General features: G+C 42.6%; 1 protein-coding gene across 1 annotated transcript; it reads right to left on the bottom strand.

The window, feature by feature from the left end:
- Window positions 1-13,828: 13,828 nt before the first annotated feature.
- LOC117839600 (homoarginine-6-hydroxylase 2-ODD-233) lies at window positions 13,829-17,466 on the bottom strand. The gene is made up of 12 exons (XM_034719981.2): window positions 17,223-17,466; window positions 16,786-16,901; window positions 16,298-16,416; window positions 16,148-16,211; window positions 15,991-16,058; window positions 15,630-15,688; window positions 15,372-15,531; window positions 15,219-15,238; window positions 14,977-15,023; window positions 14,439-14,519; window positions 14,252-14,341; window positions 13,829-14,171 (listed from the first exon to the last, which is right to left on the bottom strand). Exons 1-12 carry the CDS (start codon window positions 17,254-17,256, stop codon window positions 14,040-14,042), a joined length of 990 nt encoding a protein of 329 aa, XP_034575872.1. The 5' UTR covers window positions 17,257-17,466; the 3' UTR covers window positions 13,829-14,039.
- Window positions 17,467-17,689: the final 223 nt, after the last annotated feature.

Raw genomic sequence — 17,689 nt, 5'->3', positions numbered from 1 at the left:
CTCTCCTGATTTGAACCTCTTTCAACGAGCCTGTGCCTACTTTTTTTTTAATTTAAGGTAGCCTCACTTATAAGAGTACAAGTTGTAGTATCTGAACTTACACATAGATACACACCCCACATATACCCAACATCACACCCACACACCTATGCGCAAGTTAAAACCTACATCCTACACTCACACTCACATGCCTACCTTGAAGAGATGGTCTTGGACACCAGTTCCCAGCACGTGTTGAGGCTGCAGTAGTCCACAAAAATTCCTGAAAAATCCCCTCGAAATCCACTTCTGAAGGGGATTGAACACTGCTAGGGAAAGCGTCCTCAGTACCGGATCCAAACCCCCCTTTAATACCAGTTGTGCAATCGGTATATTGCTAAAGCGATACTAAAGGGATCCTAAAGGAGGTTCTTTAGTACTGGTTCAAATAACCGGTACTAAAGAGGGTCCTTTAGTATCAGTTGGGAAGACCAACTGATGCTAAATTGGCTACCACATCGTGCGTGGCCGAGGCCAATTTAGTACCGGCTCGTCTCCCCGACCAGTACTAAATTCTTTTTTCTTTTATGTTTCTTTTCTCATTTTCTTTTCTATTTTTTTATTCTATATTAGTATTTCATATTTGTTTCCTTTACGTATACTAGTTCTAATATGCAATATATATAAAGTTATATTTAATCTATAATATTACATTTGAGATAATATTATACATAGACATTGTGCATACACATATATGAATAATATTACATTGCATCAACTCTCCAAGTTCAACATTTTGGATCAACTATTCTGAACCCGGCGACGATACAGTAGAGACGGCGGCGCCAGGAGTGTGGATGGCACCAGGTAGGGGAAGAAGGAGAGTGTCAGAGCGGGTCGGGGCGCGGTGGCATCGCGGGGAGAAGGGCCGGCGGAGTGGCAGCGGCGTCAGGGAGGGGAGCGCCGGCAGAGAGGCGGGCGTCGTCGGGCCAAGGAGGGCTGCCGGGGAGAGAGGAGCGCTGGTGGAGTGGGGGTGGGGTGCAGCGGCATCTCGGGAAGGAGGGCCGGCGTCGCGGCGATCAAAGGAGGGCCACCAAAGGGGCGCGGCGGCATACGTCGTTGGGGAGGAGGGCCAGAGCGTAGAGGGGCGGCGTCATTGCGGCCGCCGGGAAGGATGCGGCTGGCAAGGAGAGTAGGAGGAGCGCGGCCACCGGCATCGTCGGGCCAAGGATCGGAGAGCGTGGCAGCGGCGGCGGCGGATTGGGGCTGATGATGCGAACGACTAAATGTTGGGGACGAGGAAGACACTGGGCTTATATGCCTCCTCCTTTAGTACCGGTGTTAGAGAGCACCCGATACTAAAGACCTTGGGTACAGGGTGACAGCTTTCGCTGGTACCAATGGCCTACCCTTTATTACCAGGTCCAACTAAGACCCGATACTAAAGGGGGCACAGCACACCAAAACAAAAATACCCCATTTAGTACCTGGTAATTTATCACCCGGTACTAAAGGATTTGTAGCCCATTTTTTTTTAATGTGTAGTAAATCTAATAACATTCATAAAAATTGCAAAAATAATTTGTTAGCTTGATGTTGATTATATATACACTATAAAAATGTTAGATGCAGTCAAATATCAAACATAGTAAAATAATTAATTTTAACTTAGTAATAGGTTATAATGTCAACTTTAAAATTTAAAAAAATTGATATTTTGACCATGCAAAAATTTAGAAAAATAGTGCACGTAATGTTATTAACATGTTTACCATGACTTCGTCATGTACTTGTTTAATTGTACCTAAATTTATTGCTTAATATTTAATGGTGCTAAAAAAATGGAAATATTCCTGCGACGGTAGTACTAAGTGGACTTGAAACCCCTGGGACTAGCCGTGGAGCATAACGGGCACCAAATAGAGATTCCTGACCTGCCACAACAGCATCTTCATGATATCTTTTCAAATAACAAAGCATTGCTCTCTCCCACGTGCTCATTTTCTTTGACTTATCATGAGGGCCAACTATGATTTTCCCCTTGCCGCAAGAGGAACAACGATCGCCCCCACCATCACAACTACCTCCAGGAGCAGTAGCCATCTCTATGTACCAAAATTTATTTAGTTCATATTTGCAAATGACTAAACTATAAACAAATTATATTTTTCCACAATTTATTTAGCTCAAACATAACATATAAATGAAAATTTTCTCCATTGTAACTTATTCTAAAAGACTAATTACATACCTCTTTTTTTATCTTATTATCTCAATGTACCACAATTTATCTCGCTCATATTTGCAAATGACTAAAATATTAATAAATTATATTTTTTCCCATAATTTATTTAGCTCATATTTGCAAAGGACTAAACTATGAAATATTTCTCTAATCTCATATCAATTTCTTTGACTAATACGAAACATATCATCCAAAAAATTGTAGCTTATTCTAAAAATTACAAATATAAGCTCTAAATAACACATGCATATAAATGAAAATTTTCTCCATTGTACCTTATTCTAAAAATCACAAATTACTCTAACTCTAAAGTATAAAACTTAGTATACTAACCATGTATCAAGGGAGGATGAAGTTTCTAACCTTTAGAACACTTGAATGAGTGAAATCCCCACGAAATGGTCAAAAATCCGGCAGCACCTCCCCTATTTCGACATGAATGGATGAAACCCGAGCTGAAGGAAATGGCTTGGGCAGCAGGAGGAAGACGATTGATTTATAGGAGGGAAGTTAGTACCAGTTGGGGGCTCCAACCGGTACTAAAGGTCACCCATTAGTATTGGGTGGAGGCATTAACGGCCCTCAGGCACATTAGTATCGGTTGGAGCCCCCAACCGGTATTAAAAGGGCTCACGAGAGCTCTTGGGGAACTAGCCGTTAGACTCGATACTAATATACTAATGCTCACATTAGTACCGGGTCAAAAACCAAACCGGTACTAAGTCTCGGGATGAATGCCGAGTTTTTCAGTAGTAGAACTAATACCTCCTATTGAGGCTGATGCTACTAAGGCTTGTGGTGACCAACTGGTCCCAAGCCCGTTCGCTCTGCCTGCGGCTACTTTGTAGAGCGTATAATTCGAAAAGGTTTAAGGACCAAGGGGTGAAGGTTATCTTCCTCTGTTTCTGCATTTTATCTGCTCAGCGCTAGCTTTTTCTTTCTTTTTTTTTGTGTGACCATGACTTTGACTTGGCGTTGGTCTTCCGTTTTTTTCCTGAGGAAAACAAATGCATTTGACTTTGTGAGCTTGTAGTAGTGGCCATTCTGGAGGCCCTCATGACAAGATTCGTGAACATGCACATTGACATTACAATAGAGAAAGTTGCATATAGAAATGCCACATAAATATTGAAGAAAGAATCGGCAAAAACAATATATGGAGTGAGTCCGTGATGACCACTTAATTCCTCTGGGGATGGCGGGTGTGTTGCTTGGTTACGTGCCATTTTGTTTTTGCAATTGTCTCTTGCTAGTCCTGTATTGGCCGGTGGCCCTTCCAGAGATAACCATATTGTTACCGCAAAGTGATGGAGAAAAAAGAGACCTGCTGCTCAGGAGCCTCTCTCGTTGGTCGTTGTTGAGGGACCCCTGGTAGTCGGAGTTGTCACTACCGGAGAAGTGAATGTTTGTCGATGGCGTTAGTACGGTTGGACTTTGGTTTGGTACTAATGCACGAAATTATCATAGGTCATCATGCATAGTACCACCGAAGTACCTTTAATACCGGTTGGGGGTCTTAACCAGTACTAAATGGCGGCGCAAGGACCGGGTGGCCAACGGCTAGATTTCTGTTGAAACCATTTAGTACCAGTTGGTGGGTCGAGCCGGTACTAAATGGTGTTCATACACTTTAGAACCGTTTACAACCTCCAACCATTTAGTACTGGGTAGACCTACGAACCGGTACTAACTTACACCCTATAAATCACGCTGCTTCTTCCTCCCGAGCTCGAGCCAGACCATTTGTCCGAGAGCTCCGGCTTCTTCACTCCCATGGCGACCTAGGGGAGGTGCTGCCTATTTTTCCACGATTTGTGGGAATTTCACCCATCCAACTGTTCTAAAGGTTAGCAACTTTATCCTCCCTCCTCTCATGGTTACTATGATATGTTTTATGCTTTGTAGCTAAAGAAATTTGTGATTTTTTTGAATGAGAATGGAGAGTTTTTATTTATACATGCATGGGAAATGGAGATTTTTTACTTATGAGGATAGAGAGAAATTTTTTTTTTTAACGAACGGGCACGAGAAGGTTCCTATTTCATTGATAGAGCAGGAAAGTACAGGAAAAAAACTAAAAAAACTCTGAAGGAAAAGGAAAACAGGAAAGCCTTAAGGGACTACTCGCGTGATAGAAGTAACGCTAAATCTTTGGCCCCCGCCAAGAGCCAAGCTGAGGCCTCATCCTTAATTTTCGCCATCAGAGTCATTGGTGAGGTCTCGTGCCTGTTGAAAATACGTGCATTCCGTTCTTTCCAAACTTCCCACATGATTAAAAGGGTGAGGCTTCTTAGGGCCTTACGTGATGAGTCTGGTGTTGTGGTGATAAAAGTCCACCACTCCAGAGCGTTGGATGAAGGTCGCCATGCATTAGGCCGTAGATTAGGCTGCGCCAGCCATGTCGCCATTTGATCCCAGATTCTCCTTGTGTATCTGCACTCGGCTAATAAGTGGTGTCCAGTCTCCATAGTGGATCTGCATAGAGTGCAAGTGGTGTTGTGGGGCCAGCCACGCTTGGCCAATCGATCAGCTGACCAAACTCGATTTTGTGTAATTAGCCACGCGAAGAATTTGCACTTTGGCGGCGCCCATGATTTCCAGATGGAAGATATGTTGGGTGTTTCGGTGCAACCCAGGAATTATGCTCTATATGCCGAGGCCGTTGTATACATTCCCGATTTTGTCAGCTTCCAGGTAATAGTGTCCGCCTCCCCTGATCTGAGTTCCGTACCATTGACCATGTGCCATAAGCGGGCAAACAACGCTAGGTGAGAAGCGGTAATGTTACTGTCAATCGTGAGGTCACGTAACCAGTTATTATTACTGATGGCATCATGGACGCTCCTGTTCTTTCTGCGTGAAATGGCGTAAAGGAGTGGGGCGATGTCCTTAGGGCGCTGGCCATGTAGCCATCCAGATGCCCAGAAACTGGTTTTTTTGCCGTTGCGCAGGTTGATAGACGTGCATGCAGCAAACAGTTGCCTGTCAGTCTCGTCGCATGGGGTTTCTGTGTTGTTTCAGGGTTTTTCCGATGACACCCATTCATGCCAAAGCCACCTGATCCGGAGGGCTCGTGCGAATTTCTCTAGGTCCGGGATGCCCAGGCCCCCGTATTGTTTTAGTAGGCAGGTTTTCATCCAATTTACTTTACATTTACCCCCAGATAGTTGTTGGTCTCCTGCCCATAGGAATTTTTTTCGGATTTTGTCTATGTCGTGGAGTACTTCTTTGCTTGGTTTTAGAGCTGTAAAGAAATATACTGGTTGCGCTGAGAGGACCGACTTTGTGAGGGTTATTCGTCCTGCCTGTGTTAGGTGATGTCCCGTCCATGTTGAGAGTTTACCTGCCAGTTTATCTATGAGTGGTTGGAAGTCAATTTTCCTGAGGCGCCTTATTGTTAATGGAAGGCCAAGGTAGCGCATTGGGAAGTTTGTTCTTGTCGTCGGCAAATCGTTAAGTAATCGGTCCAGGTTGATGGTATGACAGCTGATGGGCGCAATCTGCGTCTTGTGCAGGTTCGTGCGTAGTCCTGTGGCTTCCCCGAATTGTTGCAGGATGCATGCCAAGTTGGAGATGTCTTTACGTGTGGGCTTAATGAAAATCGCCGCATCGTCGGCGTACAGGGATGCTGTGAACCGTGCCGCTCATCCTCCTAGCTTGGTGAGTAGGCCCCTCTGGGTCGCTTCAGCAATAATGTGTTGTAATGGGTCGATGGCTAGAACAAAAAGTAGGGGTGAAAGCGGGTCACCCTGTCTGAGGCCTCGTCCGTGGTGAATCGGTGGCAAAGGCGTGCCGTTCAGTAGCACTTTTGACGTTGAGGTGGCAAGGAGGGTCGTGATCCATTGGTTCCAACGAGCAGGGAAGCCTTTATGCTGCAGTAGATCGATGAGGTAGTCCCAGCGTACGGAATCGAAAGCTTTTGAGATGTCGAGTTTCAGGAATAGGGCCGGTGTTGCCTTTCGGTGGAATCGGCGGGCGATATTTCTGACATATAAGAAGTTGTCGTGAATACTACGGCCCTTGATGAATGCGCTCTGGCAGGGTGAGATGATGGCGTTCATATGAGGCCCGAGTCGGAGGGCTAGAACTTTAGTGATGATTTTCGCAAAAGCGTGGATAAGGTTTATTGGTCGATAATCTAGAATGGCTTCTGCACCCTCCTTTTTAGGGATAAGAACGATGTTAGCCTTATTTAGGAGGTTAAGGTCGTTGCAGCGGATGTTGTAGAAAACGTTAATCGCCGACATTATGTCTCCTTTGATGGTGTTCCAGCATGTCTTGAAGAAGAGGCCTGTGAAGCTGTCAGGGCCGGGTGCCCTATCGTGCGGTAGTTGTTTGATGGCATGTAAGATCTCCATTTCGTTGAACGGCCGGTCCAGGTCAGAAAGGTCTTCCTGGGAGTGATGTAGATTTTCCCAGCGCAGGTCTCGTGTGCGTTGTTGGGGTGTCGTCATAAATCTGCTGAAGTGGTCGTGAATGACATCTTGTTTGTCTTGATGCGTGAGTGCCCAGCCAGTGTCGGATCTCAGCCTTTGGATGAAATTTTTTCTTCTTCGCGCGTTGGCCTTAAGATGGAAGTAGCGTGTATTAGCATCTCCCCCACGTAGGTTGCTGATGCGCGATGACTGTCGTCTCCTAGCTCGCTCAATTACTGCCCACCCTAGAGTACGTTTTTTGAGTTTAGCTCGTAGGGCAAATTCAGCATCCGAAAGGGGACTAAGGTCTTGTGCCGTATCAAGGTGTAGTATCACCACTTGTGCCATCTGCAGCTTTAGTTTAGCGCCTGAAATGATGGAATTGCTCCATTTCCTGAGTGCCCTTGCCGTTAAGTGCAGTTTGTGACCTAGGTGGTGGAACGGCTCGGTATGGTGCGTTGGAAGGCACCAGGTTCGTTGTACAATGTCCTGAAAATGGGGCAGTTTTGTCCAGAAGTTCTCAAATTTAAACGGCCGTGGTTTCCGTGGTCCGGACAGTCGCGCTAGCAACAGAGGGCAGTGGTCGGAGTGGGAGGAGGAAAGGGCGTGTAGGGTGTGGTCGTGGAAAGCGATGTCCCAGGCTTCATTGCAGAAGAAGCGGTCCAGACGTGAAAGCGTAGGTTGGCGTCTTTCATTGCTCCACGTGTATTTGCGGTTTCGTAGGTGAATTTCTTTAAGGCCACAGAAAGCTAGAGTGTTGCGGAAGCGACGCATCAGGTTGAGGTTCAATCTTCTGTTGCTTTTGTCTCGTGCCTTGTATATGAGGTTGAAATCACCAATAATTAACCACCTAATATCGTTGTCGGGCTTCATGTTGATAGAGAGAAATTAGAGTTCAAATAAATTGTCCTTCGTAATACTAATATCGTATTTAAAAATAAAAGTGTGTTGGATATTGAGAAATTCATATTAGATGTTGAGAAATATGTGTTGCTAATTAGTTTTTAGTAGCATCTTAGATGAGAAATTTAGTTTTATATAAAACAAAATGAGATTAGTACCTGTTGGTGTAAATAACGTATTTAGTATCGGTTGATCTGCTCGAAGCATTTAGTACTAAATAAGTGATAGCAGTCAGACACCTAGCGCTAAAGAGCATGCCCAATACTAAAATGTCAATCATCCAGTCATGTGTCCCATGCGCAGCTACAGCAGCGTCGGCCTGATCGCCGAAAAGAGCCGGAGGTTGTAGGCGCCCGTCAACCCCAAGCACCAGAGCCCCAGGTTCGACACCTACATTATTGTCGAACCATCCATCCACATCCAGCACCAACATCGAGGTTTTTTGTCACCAAATCGAGAGAAAAAATGGAGCAGCCATAAAGTCTAGCCGTCACAATGACGAACCCAAGCGTGTAGATCGAGGGATGTTTAGTTCCACGGATTAAAGTTTAATTCCTGTCACGTTAAATATTTAGATACTAATTCAGGATTGAATATGATCTAATTATAAAACCAATTGCACAGATGGAGGCTAATTCGCGAGACGAATCTATTAAACCTAATTAGTCCATGATTTGACAATGTGATGCTATAGTAAATATGTGCTAATCATGAAGTAATTAGGCTTAATAGATTCATCTCGCGAATTAGCATCCGTCTGTGCAATTGGTTTGTAATTAGTCTATGTTTAATACTCCAAATTAGTATCTAAACATTTGATGTGACAGGGACTAAACTGTAGTCCGTGGAAGCAAACATCCCCTAAGCTACTGATTTGATAACTTATCCTCCTACAGTCTTAACAAAGGATAACCTTGTTAAGCGCAAATGGAAGAGCAGTAAATAGTGTTGCTTTTGTCACAACGATGAGATGATTTGATATCTGCATGTTTGCCAAGTGGCTGACGAGGCTTAGAAATGACCTAAAATCCTTAGCCCTTGTTTACTTCCCTCCAAAATCCCAACTTTGACATTATGCAAAAAGAAGATTCCCCATCACATCAAACTTGCGGTACATGCATGGAGTACTAAATGTAGATGAAATTAAAAACTAATTGCACAGTTTTGTTGTACTTTGCGAGACGAATCTTTTGAGCCTAATTAGTCAATGTTTGGACAATAATTCACAAATACAAACGAAATGCTACAGTTGCGCATTTATGGCAAAATGCCAATTTTGCCACTCCCAAATTGGGAACTAAACAAGGCCTTAGTGCTACTTGGAGCAGTGCCATAATGTTTTGTGCAAACTGTCCTTAAATTGCTTCCAGAACTTTCATATATCAACTTGGTCTCCACTTGAATTTCACTCTGCAGAGTTCCTCATCCATACTGGTGCAAAAATTTCATCCGTGCTAGCTATTAGGCTGGCACAATGAAGCCGACACGGATAAGGGACGGTTAACCGTGTCGGTATGGATGCCGGCATGGATAATTGTTTATTCTTACCGAATCAAAGTAGAGCCAGCACAGACAACAAATTATATGAATCGACATTTTGAACTAGAGCCGGCATTTATGTTATCATATTCCTACTAGTGTTAGTTGCCGTCCGGAAAGGTTATCAATGTATCACTACCGGTGTTATCTCAAGCATTAGAAAAAAAAAGTAAACCTAGCAATTATATATTTCAGAAACTAAAATAATACAATAAAAAATCAAAAGACAACAAAGACTGATGCAAGAACCCAAGTATGAATGGTTTGAAGAATAATACCTTAGTTAATGGAGAGTAGTCTATGATTGAAGGCATCCATGCATAGTCAATTGACTGCAAGTCAGTCTAGGTACATCACATATATTCTTGAGGCCAAGATACCTTGATGGAGGCATTCAATAATAGACCTTGACCTCATCACTGGCAAGTAGTTTACTGACAAACTAGAAAATATAGTGCAAAATATATAAATTGTCCATCACGTCTATGAGTAGTATTAATATGCAAGCATTATTATGAACGAATTTCACACAAATTATGCACATTCAATCTGAGTATGAAAGTGTATGTTTTAGAGGTTCATAACAATAACTAGATGCATGTGTACTCGCTAAGCTACATCATCATTAGAATACGGGATGAAAAGTTTATGAAAAACTTTCGTAATATGTTCTGCGACAATATCATCATCATACAACATCACAAGTTAAAACTACATCATCATCATAAATTAAAACTAGGTCCAAATTAGCTAGTTCTATCATGCATCTACATAAATTAAACTAGATCAAAATTTCATAAGCTCTGTCATGTGTCCACGTAAATTAAACTAGATCCAAATTTTGGCAGAATGATAATAAGCCTAGTCTAGATAAATTGTTTCATCATGCTTATAAAGTAACCAACTAATTCACTTATTTAGCATAATGATAAACCTATGAACTTGTGGGAAAAATGACAACTTGTTTATATTACATCGCCGAAGAATGCTAGCAGGCTTACATCACCATAAAGGCACCCGTTGTCCCAGCTCCTTCACCGCCACAAAAGGCATCATGGTTGTATAGGAGACAACAGCGCGAGACCAGGAGGCCCCGCTCTAAGGTCGCGTGAACCCAGTCCTTTTCTGTAGCCATGCCAGCCTTTGTCATGGCGTAGTTGACCCGAGCCTTTGTCGTAGCCCTGGCAGCCTGTGCATGTCTCTGCAAGTCCAATGGCTACCACCACCTTGCGCACTAAGGTGCTGGTGGGTGTGCTATCTCAGCGGAGTATGCCAATGCCGAGGCCATGAACCAAAGGGTGGCCTCCCTCACTGCTCTGCTGCCACCCACTGAGCAGATCACAGTCTCTACGGTCATGGCTGCCTCGACCGCCTGCTCTGCCATGCTCTTCCTCTCCGTAGAGGTGGGGAGGAGGGTGGTGGCACTGTGATCTGAATGAAGGCAAGGGGATGTGGTGATGACACTGTAGAGGTGGGGAGGAAGACAATGGTGTGGGGATCTGGAGGAGGGGAAGGAGATGCGGTGGCGGCATGGTGGAGGTGGAAGAGGAGGATGCGGTGGGGATTTGAGCTCTGTGTTCGGCTGGACTTATAAGCGGCTGAAAAGCTGAAATGGATGATTTGTTGTGAGAAAAAAAACATTGTTCGGTAGCTGATAAGCTGGCTGATAAGATGAAGCGAACAGAGCCCCGGATTTCCAATGGACGCTTGCATCGGTGAAGGTCTATATAGACATATACATGCTGGTGTAATATTGCACCAACACAAATAATCTATTATTCGTGCCGGCTCTTTATTGCGCTGGTACATATATTTCAATCTCCTTGCAGGTGTTTGTTTTACGCTAGCAAGGATAGGTAATTAAAAAGAAATTATAAAAGCATGTTCAAGTGGATGAACTTAAAATCTAACCAAACAAAGCTGATGATGTTGTCGCTCGCAATTTAGAAGTTGAGGGGCCCGGCGGAGGCACACCGCCGCCGTGTACCAACACTACTGATTGCGGTGCTCAACAACATTTACTGCAAGCACCGTCTGCTGGTCACCGTTGATCTCAATGTCCTGCGCCATCCATCAACCTGCTCGACAAAGCGTCTCTGTTGTTACCTCTCTGTTCTCGATTGCCTCTGCTTTTTGCCTTTGCGCTCTCAATCGAGCTGCTCTTGCACTCTGCTGATCTCCATCAAATGCAAAATGGGGCATATATATACATAGATACTTGGTGTTTCAACTTCTCCATCGCGCGCAGAGTTAATTAGCAATGCACGCTTGGGATTCTCTATAGCGCATCTTGGCAGAGATGACGCTTCACCTTCTTGCATTTGAGAACACTAATTCGTGACGGGGCCTTCTAAACCCAATACAAGTAACAAGTATACTTGTGCCAGCATTCATTATGTGCTGGTCATGGAAACTATCCGTGTTGGGCCATAGCAACCACCGGCACAGATACTTTGGATTCATGCAAGTGTTGACTGTGTTGGCTATCGGACCGGCATGGATAGAACATGGTACTAGTGCACTTTGGGCTGGTGTGGATGAGTTGATCCGGATGAGGCATTCTCCAGTGGTGTTCGGATTACTGGAAGCAGGCGGAGCTCCCCATACAGCAGGGCCCCAGCTGCCTGCGGCGTGCCGGCGTAGGACCCTCTCCCATCTCCTTCTTCCCTGGTGCGATTTGGTGGCTGGAGTATCGAGTGGCTGCCGACTAAGAGGAAGAAGAAGAACAGCGCTCAGTGCTGCTGTATTTGATGGGCCGGCTGTGGATGTCGATCGCCCAATAGATAGCCTGCGGCCCAACAGGGCAACAAGCCCAAATGCCAAAACGTTAGTTCCTCATCTGTCATCTCTCTGTCTCTGTGTGACTGTGTTGGGTGGGTGCCGCTTGTTCCCTCGTGGCTCATCGTCTCGCCGACGCTGAGTATTTGCCAAATGCCCGACGAACCGAAGCCACCGCACGCCGCAGAGCCGTGCGTCCGCGTCTACTTGGAGCTAGGGAGCCGGGAGACCTGGAGCCGCTGAGCCTGCGTGCGCCATATCGGGCGGCAAGCTCCGTGAGTTTCAGTCTTGCATCCTTCCCCTCTACTTGTGATTGGATTCAGGAGTCAGGACTAGTCAACCGTGGTATGCATGGTTTACATACCATCGGCTACGAATGTTTTGTTTTTATCTTACGTGATGAATTGGTACGGGTTAAATTTATCCATATCCATTATACATGCAAGGTGTTCGGGATTTTGCTTAGGCGGGACATTGACCCATGTTCACTTGACATATGGCTTAATACACCACATACTCGGTATTTCTTTGTGAAAAAAACAAAAGAAGTGTTGGTCAGTGGTCATAGGGGTGTTTGGATACGAGGTGCTAAACTTTAGGAGTGTCACATCGGATATTCAAATGCTAATTAGAAGGTCTAAACATGAGCCAATTATAAAACTAATTGTAGAACCCATATACTAATTCGTGAGACAAATCTATTGAACCTAATTAATCCATGATTAGCACATGTTTACTGTAGCAGCACATTGTCAAATCATGGACTAATTAGGCTTAATAGATTCGTCTCGCGAATTAGACTCCATCTATGCAATAGGTTTTGTAAATAATCTATGTTTAATACTCCTAATTAGTATCCAAACATCCGATGTGACGGGTACTAAAGGTGTATCCAAACACCCCTATAGTACAATGGAGTGGTGGGAATGGGTGCTGTCAGCGGCAAGTTTGAGCACGGTATATGGGTATGTACCGGTGTCATTCAATGAGGAGGTAAGTTTGCTCCACCTAAAATTTCAGGCCAGCTCCGCCTGGAGCATGCGTTGGTAACACATCTAAGGGGGTGTTTGGATACCAAGGGCTAAACTTTAGCCCTATCACGTCGGATGTTCGGATGCTAATTAGGAGGATTAAACATGAGCTAATTACAAAACTAATAGCAGAACCCCTAGGCTAAATCACGAGACGAATCTATTAAGCCTAGTTAATCCATCATTAGCGAATGGTTACTGTAGCACCACATTGTCAAATCATGGACTAATTAGGCTTAATAGATTCGTCTCACGATTTAGCCTAGGGGTTGTGCAATTAGTTTTGTAATTAAACTACGTTTAATACTCCTAATTAGTATCCAAACATACGATGTGACAGGGGCTAAAATTTAACCCCTGTCTTCCAAACACCCCCTAGCAAAAGTTTTGATCCGAGGTTGAAGGAGCTTGTCAGCCTAAACTGCTTCCAGAATGTGAACATTTCATTTGTGAGGGCTCTGCTTCCTTGCACTAGGAGTGGTTCCTGTGCTATGTACTATTGCAAGGTTCTTTAGATGCATTTGGTTTATGAAGCCGGCTTCCAGCGTGGGCAAATCCTACTTTGATGAGGGGCTTATTGGCGTCATCGTGTGGGTATCCCAAGTCTTGGGCCCAGAGATCCAAATATTAGAGACTTACAATCTTAGACAAAGCAGAGCCTTGTGGTGATATAATGAGTAAATCATGCATTTGTCGTCACAAAAGCACCAAGGTTCTGTCCAAATGCTTGGGTTGTCCCGTAAAATTTGGTAGGTACAGTTTTGAGTCATACTCTTTATTTTTCATGGTTGATAATTTAGTTTAAGCCAGGATAATATTTTATGATGACAATGCTAATTTTCAATCAAGGTATAAAAATATTGAAAACCATCCAAATAAAAAGATTTTCAAAATTACAAATGAACTAAATACGGCTGTCTTTGAGTTGGCAGCTATAGTTGACTATATATGCATGGATTCTGCCTTAATTGCACAAACTAACTAAAGTTACATAAAAGTAATTAACAGCATTTAGTTGATTGTATATATGGATACAATTGTTACTTTATTTCACAGCATATCACATAAGTTTAACAGCAGATAGTTCATTGTCTGTGGATATAGTAATCCCTTTATTATCACAGTAGCGATATGACTAATGCTCCAGCCCTATAAATCACCAAAGCAGCAGCAGGCCTTCTGAACCAGACGCTCCCCATACACGACCTTCTCATACTTGGCGACGCTGCCTGTTTTCTCCACGCAGAACGCAACGGGCTCCACAGCTGCATCAAAGTCTGTCTGTACCAGCATTGTTTAAGGAAAACAAAATTAGACAAAAATGAGTAATCTCTATGACTCTATGCATGTATGATGTATACCTCGTAGAAAAACACAGCAGATACGCGGCGTTGATGGGAGCTGTTGATGACTCTATGAACCGTGGGTTGGTAAATTCCATTTGACCAGACCTAAATGAAACATTATGTTGGTATAATCTCTATGTTCTGAAGACAATCAGGATATCGTCAATGAACTCGCTAGGAATAAAAATTGGGCAAAATATACCTCGAGCATGTCACCGATGTTGCAAACAAAGGTTCCAGGAATTGGGTTGGCATGTATCCACACACCGGAACGGTTTTGGACCTGAAATTGCATCATGAAAGATTATATACATATTTTGCTTCGCTCATTAAAGGAATGGACAAATAATGGACAATACACCTAGAGTGCTAAGATACCATTGGACTAGGAGAAGTACATATACATAATATTGATTATTGTATCGAATCGAATTAAGCTCACATCTTGGAGCACATTTCAATTCTATTATGTTTTATTAGAGTAAAATAAACATCACAGATCATTTCTACAATACATACATCATTTAACAGGATTCCAGATCGCTACTATGAAGCAAAATAAAGAAAAAATAAATCTGACTGAAGTTGATCGTTTAGGCAATTTTTTGTGATATATGAATACGACCTCAGAAATTGGTAGGCATATACGGCTAAGCCAACAAATCTACAAGAGAAGCCCAGGGAGTGACATATGACATATACACAGGTTACCTGAGAGTGAAGAATCAAGAAACAATTACCTCAAGGGCACACATGTCATCATCCTGGTTAACCAGTGTCAGAAGTCCTGCAGTTTTAATCTAGTGAGGCAAATAATCTCCCATTCTATAGAAAGTTCAAAACAAGACTAAAAATCATGAAAGCAATAAAGTTAAAGCACGGGGTGTAAAAAAAGATTCTCTAAATTAGTCTACAGATACTACTCTCTATAATTCAGGGGATCTCTACTCTCTAGTGAAACTTGTAGAAGAGATGCACTAACCGTAGTCGGTGTGAGATCCCCTAAATTAGTCCCAGAACACATGGAAACACCAAAAATATAGACAAGAGTTAGATGTATCCAGCCAGAAAGCATATCAAGGAATAATAGTGCAAAATTTAAGAAACGACATATGGCGACATGCTATTCGCTTACATCCCAGTTTCAGTGCGTTTCTCTTCTGGGACATCACTTGAAACCGGGTAACTAATCAGCCTTAGAGCCCAGTAAGGATCTCCTGCTATTCCCCCTTCAAAGGCATCAACAGGCCCGCCCAATGCCAAAGCTATACCTCGCATGATCTTCCTTGAAAGATCTGCAGTGAGAAACAGAGCATGCCAAACACCAGTAATGTCTACATCTAGTGATAAGAGAAGGAGAATGGATATAATTTTAGTAAGTCAAGAAGTGGACCTTTGAGGAGGCTGATATAGTTTTCCAGCACTACCTTAAAATTTGATGGGTATTCAGGCCTGGTGAAAGATAATTGAATTGGTTCTTTAGTGTGGAAGTAGGCAAATATATATATCGGCAATTGCAATGGTTCAAAAGGAAAATTATTGCCATGCTAATTATGCACAAGTGGAATTTGTTGATAAAATTAAAGGAAATCTAATGTGACAATATAAAAGATTTTTTTTGTTGTCACAGAACTGTACCCTTTTTTTTCTTCATTATGGATATAATCCAGTCCTATATCAGATTAAATTTGTTCAAGATTTAATGTACAATACAGAAAACAAATTAAACAGGAATTCAGAATTCAGAAACGTACCACAGATTGTATCCTTCAAGTGTTTTACCAAGATCTCCGTATTTACCAGGTGCAATAGGAGTCAAGCACTGCAATGATGGTTCTTCTGGTTAGTTTAGCTCCCAACAACTTAAAAAATGACAAGAGAAATACAGAGACAGGAGAGACAAAAACTCACATTAATTGCTTCGTGCATATCACGTTTTTCCTTGGTAATATTCTCTCCTAGTTTTTGATACCCCCTGAAAATAACAATCATTTTAAAAGGGCCTCAACACCCAAAAATGGATCTTATAAGGACATTGGACACGTTTAAGCAGTCACACACCTATACCCACTTTGACGTGTCATCTTAATCTTCATCTTTTCCTCATAAGGAAGCTGAAAGAATTTGTGTAACACATCCCTCACTTCCCGCATTAGCATCTCACAAATACCGTGGCCTTTCTGTTGTAGCAAGTTACAAGTATAGTTACCTTAGTTAGATATTCAGCCTTTTGTTGTTTTCATTCATAACAAGGAAAGCAAGCTAATTATAGCTGGTGATGGCTTAATGCTATATGTTCCTTTCTTATTTATTTCTAAAAATCATATGTACAAAAAAAATCCAGCTGAAGTAGTTCAGTTGATATTATTTGCCTAAGAATTCTGAACATTACATATGTTGCTTTGCTACAACCATAGTTAATGGTAACTCATTCTCTTTTTATTCAAACATCAAAATATTATTGCAAGTTAAATTAAGCGTGTGCCAATTTGCTTAAAAGTTTCAAGCAAATCGTCTGCAGTCATCAGAGTTCATGCATGAGTGCTTACCACATAAAAGAATCCAACCTCCTTGCAAGCATAGTCCAACGTTTGGACAACTCGTAGCAAATCCTTATGATTTGCCATGTCTGGATCATCAATCTTTTCGACAAGTGGGGCGATATCTGACAATGGGAAAAAAGATAAAAGAAAGAAGGAAACGGTAGTCGGCAAATGATAACCCTATACTTCCAAATCAACGGACATATTTCTTTTAGATAATGGAAGATAAAATTGCAGCTTCCGACATCTTCTTTCGAAAATGTATCAGACCATAAATATTACAAAGAGGCACAAGAGAACATGTATCAGAATATCTGATATACCAAAGAGAAATAACAAAACAAAAGGAAAATAAGAAACTCAAAATCTCTAACAAGCTAAGCTACTTCAGTAAATCAAGGGACAGATGAGTAATAAGATGTGTTAGGTCACTAAAATCTTACCGATCAGAGGAATTGCCGTAACATTGGAACCCATTGTTTGTTTGTGCGCGCGCGCGCACGTACGCTCGATCGTGAAAGGGAGAGAGATGTTCCAAGAGTAAAATTTAAGATTTGCTATATCTGAAGTGAGATGGTGAGGAACTAACGTTGAGTCATTCTTTCGATCGTGAAAGGGAGAGAGATGTTCCAAAAGCAAAATTTAAGACTTGCTATATCTGAAGTGAGATGGTGAGGAACTAACGTGGAGTCATTCTTATATATATAGAGGGCCGATGCATGTGCTCCCGGGTCACTATAGGATATGTATTACTGGCTAGTCGAGTGCCCTGTTCTGTTAAACAATTTTATTCTACTAGTATGTGCTATAGAACAATTTGTCATGCAGCCTACTGGTCTATATTGATGCTGATATCCGCCTAAATCTATCCACGTGATTGCGTGTCCATACTTCTAAAAGGTTTTCTACA

Source organism: Setaria viridis, chromosome 9, assembly GCF_005286985.2.
Source record: "Setaria viridis chromosome 9, Setaria_viridis_v4.0, whole genome shotgun sequence".
In the NCBI taxonomy this organism is placed as follows: Eukaryota; Viridiplantae; Streptophyta; class Magnoliopsida; order Poales; family Poaceae; genus Setaria; species Setaria viridis.
This window is presented reverse-complemented; position numbering and strand designations above follow the sequence as displayed.

Coding starts and splice junctions, on each gene's coding strand:
- LOC117839600 (XM_034719981.2), bottom strand. CDS start 17,256: ATGGGTTCCAATGTTACGGCAATTCCTCTGATCG. Junction 16,902..17,222: donor TACGGCAATTCCTCTGATCG/GTAAGATTTTAG, acceptor TCCCATTGTCAG/ATATCGCCCCACTTGTCGAA. Junction 16,417..16,785: donor AGGTTGGATTCTTTTATGTG/GTAAGCACTCAT, acceptor TTGCTACAACAG/AAAGGCCACGGTATTTGTGA.